The 4,018-nt window shown below is 35.0% G+C and overlaps 1 protein-coding gene across 1 annotated transcript; it reads right to left on the bottom strand.

The window, feature by feature from the left end:
* Positions 1-1,807: 1,807 nt before the first annotated feature.
* LOC124943984 (OVARIAN TUMOR DOMAIN-containing deubiquitinating enzyme 4-like) lies at positions 1,808-2,964 on the bottom strand. Its single transcript, XM_047484441.1, has 3 exons — positions 2,792-2,964; positions 2,616-2,716; positions 1,808-2,100 (listed from the first exon to the last, which is right to left on the bottom strand). Exons 1-3 carry the CDS (start codon positions 2,792-2,794, stop codon positions 1,956-1,958), a joined length of 249 nt encoding a protein of 82 aa, XP_047340397.1. The 5' UTR covers positions 2,795-2,964; the 3' UTR covers positions 1,808-1,955.
* Between the last annotated feature and the right edge of the window lie 1,054 nt (positions 2,965-4,018).

Raw genomic sequence — 4,018 nt, 5'->3', positions numbered from 1 at the left:
CTGTTTATGGGTATTATGTATGTTTATGGGTATTATGTCTGTTTATGGATCTTGAGCGTGGATCGTGGAGATTGGGTATGGATCGTGGCGATTGGGCGTGGATCGTGGCGATTAGGCGTGGATCGTGGCGATTGGGCGTGGATCGTGGCGATTAGGTGGGGATTGGGCGTGGGGCTTGGGGCTTGGGGCTTGGGGCTTGGGGCTTGGGGCTTGGGGCTTGGGGCTTGGGGCTTGGGGCTTGGGGCTTGGGGCTTGGGGCTTGGGGCTTGGGGCTTGGGGCTTGGGGCTTGGGGCTTGGGCGTGGTGGGTTGAGTGGAGCGTTGGGATTGGGCGTAGGTCTAGGTCTAGGTCTAGGTCTAGGTCTAGGTCTAGGTCTAGGTCTAGGTCTAGGTCTTGGTCTTGGTCTTGGTCTTGGTCTTGGTCTTGGTCTTGGTCTTGGACTTGGGCTTAGGCGTGAGGGTTTATTCTAGATACTTGTTATAAAGACTTTTTTTTCAGAGAAAACATTTTCTGGATACTTGTATTCTATTATGTATATGATGAAAACTAGTTTACTTGATACTTTCTCTTTGTTGCAGACATTTTGGAAACGAGGCTGCCATTATTAAAAGTGTCAAGCTTGTTGCTGAGAGTATAGCAGTAAGTTTTTCAATGAGATGCATCTAAACCCAGATTCTAAAAAAAAAGAAAATCAAGAAATTTAAGGCTGAAAAATCGAAACTTTGAAGAAACATGTCAAGGTTAAGAATGGAGAAGCAGATACTACTTCCATTACTAGTGAGGATTCAGGACAAGAACATGCCGTTGATAATAATTGTCCCTCAAAATTTGTAAACATGTGTTTGAATTCAATTCACTACAGTCTCAGACATGCTACTTCCTTAAGTATTGAAGAGGATAAGCCTTTATTTTTGATATATGGGGAATTGAGTTTTGGAAATGCTACTCTGTTGGAAATGACATATTGGAAACTAGTGGAAGTTCATCTGGTATTGAACAAATAGCTTGGATTGCTTCAACTGCTGCTGATAGCATTTTTGGGAAAGAGAAAGAAGGATTCTCACTGGACAATCCATATGTTTTATTTCTTGTTCCTTCCCAAGAGAAAGCTGTTGAGGTTTGCTGCTTTTCATTTGTTCTATAGATTGTGGATTTCTTTTCTCAATATTCCTTGTTTATTTCAATTATACTTTTTAGGGGTTCTGTGCATATGAATATCTTATCCCTTGATTGTGTCATTTCCTTCTTGGCAGGAACAAAGAATTCCTGCAATGTTTTGAGCTGATATGTAACTTGCCTTGAATTGGGAGTCCGAATTTGCATTAAGTTGGTTAGTTTTTGCTCGAAACGTCGATGATCCCAGAATGAGAGGCCTCCGATTGTTCCTTGGGGTGCTACCTTTTTTAATCAACCGAAAATTCAGTGAAAGTGTTTTAGTTCATGTGTTTTAGTTCATGTGAAAATACTTATTTAAGCTACCTTATTCATGTGTTTTAGTTCATCACAGTATTAGATATAATAATATTGTTTGACTAAATTTATTAGACATTAAAAATTGTGTGTTGAAAGTGAAATTGAATTTGTTTATGATGTTGCAATTTTTTTTTTAGTCTTTTGACTAAGTTAACAACTTGGTTTGTAATAATATATTTAAAATAAATAAATAAATAAAATTGACATAAACTAAGTTTAGTCCAAGTTTAATAAACTCTAGTATACTCCTAAGATAAATGAGTCTTAAATAAAGTCTAATCTTAATATTTTTTATTTTTTATTTGAAATGTTAAATTATGTATTAACATAGATGTCTTCAAAATTATATTTTCAATTCCTGTAATAAAAAATAACAGTTCACATAATTGAAAGTTTTCAATGTAAAGCTTCACAACATCGAAAGCAACTAATCTTACATAAGGCATTTAGTTATACGAAATTAAAGACTCGTCGGTTACATCTCATTCCAGTACATCATAATGACCATACCAATGATACATAAGGGTCATAGGCTTCTCTTTATCGTTTCTGTATCCTTCACCATAGTCTGCTATCTTTACTAAACTCCCAGATACTCTACCAATCGCAAATACAGATATTGATGTCCTAAAATCAAATAGCATCATGTCATTAAAAGTGTGATTTTGAGTAAAGTAGAAACAAGTTCCAAAATTAGTCATTATGCAATAATTGTGGTATTAATTCTTTAATATAGATGATGATTTGAAAAATGCAAAACCAAGAATAAAGTGTTATATAAATACAAAGTATGTATGTTCATCATACGACAAAATCCATGAAAATAGTAAGCATATTTGTCGTTTATTAATCATTCTATTGCAATCTATGTTAGTTGGAATCACCCTCATCAGCAATAAAGAGGAATGTTGTTCGAAAGGAAACAAACGACAAAATGTAACAAGAACTATGTTTGTCGTTTATTTAATCAATCATTAAACAAACACCTTTTACTTTTCAATCCAGAATCTTTATCAATTTCTTCAAGCAAAAGCATAAGAAGTTTCATTATGAATCCAATCCATAACCTAATGACTTTTTTCTTCTTCCTATAAACAAGATGTTTAAAGAAATTGCAGAAACAAAGGAGATTTATTACTGACCTAAGAACATGACATGCCATCATCAACTCAGGCTCTCCACCCCACACTGAAGGCTGCTGAATTCTTCTCACATAAGCATAAAAGTCTCCTTCTATGGACACCTATAAGTTTACATTTATAAAGAAAGATTTTGATATCACTCAACAATCTGGAATTTGTCTCAAATCAGATCTTACCATTCAGATTCTTTACGCCTCCTTAAGAGCTCACAATCATTGTTAGACCAAGAGAGGAAGGTCACATGCAAGCAAGAGATGGTGCATTGGAATCACAAGAACTCTTCCATCTCCCCTGGTTTCAAGAAGCTCTCTTACCAATACATTGTCTTCAAACACCTTTAGAGTCATTGGCCCTGAAAATGCTCTGCACTGCCCGTATACTTGGAAAATAGGATGCAACACCCCCAAATCGCTTCCAGAAAGGGAAAGGGCTGCATTGGAATCACAAAGCTCTGCGGTTGCCAATGCCATCTCCCTCCTACCAATTGTGTATTCAACTCATCTTTTTATCAGTTTGGTTATTAAGAATTTAAGATAAGAATACCAAAACCACTACTAATTTAACCAAACAGACAGACTAAAACAACTACTTCTATATATCCCACGCCCAAGCCCCAAGCCCACGCCCACGCCCACGCCCCCGCCCCCGCCCACGCCCACGCCCCATTAAAATAATTTTTTTGGAGGTTAAATATGAAAAATTGAATCTTTTGAGGGTCATATTATTAATATATAATCAATTATAAGACTTAATCAGTAGAATGATAATAGTTAAAAACAAAATTGTAAACTAGTAGTAGAATGACATGTTGAGTAGTCTTCACGTAATTAATCAGAACCCTCATGTTTTGTAGCATCCTACATTCATCACAAAAAAAAAACAAATATATATATATATATATATATATATATAAATATATATTTATTTATTTGTAAGGCTCCCTTTTTCTTTTTCTACTCTACTTTAGTAGGGACCCATATGGGGTGGGGCTGCTCTTGTCCGAGATTTGTTGGCTTACCTTAAAATCTTTATTTTAATCTAAAATGAATTTTTTATATATTAATATTTTAAATTAATAATTCAACCATTTTTCAAATAACCCATTAAATAAATAACAAACCCTTATAAAGTGATATTAGTATATATTATTTTTTTTAATAATATTTCACTTTATTATTATTATCTGGTCAAATGTCAATCTATTTCAACCCTTGAAAGCATTCAAGATTCCTCTTTGCCAAACGTGTCCTAAGTGTATACGTCTTGTATTCAAGGATTCAACTCAGGTCCCCCACCACTCATTCAACCAATAACCACCATTTTCTTGCCTACATGGAAAAACAACCCCATCATCATTTCCTTGTTTGGTTTTAAAGACTTTTTCTAATAAAAACAATTACTTT

The sequence above is a fragment of the Impatiens glandulifera genome, chromosome 6 (assembly GCF_907164915.1).
Source record: "Impatiens glandulifera chromosome 6, dImpGla2.1, whole genome shotgun sequence".
Taxonomy (NCBI): Eukaryota; Viridiplantae; Streptophyta; class Magnoliopsida; order Ericales; family Balsaminaceae; genus Impatiens; species Impatiens glandulifera.
This window is presented reverse-complemented; position numbering and strand designations above follow the sequence as displayed.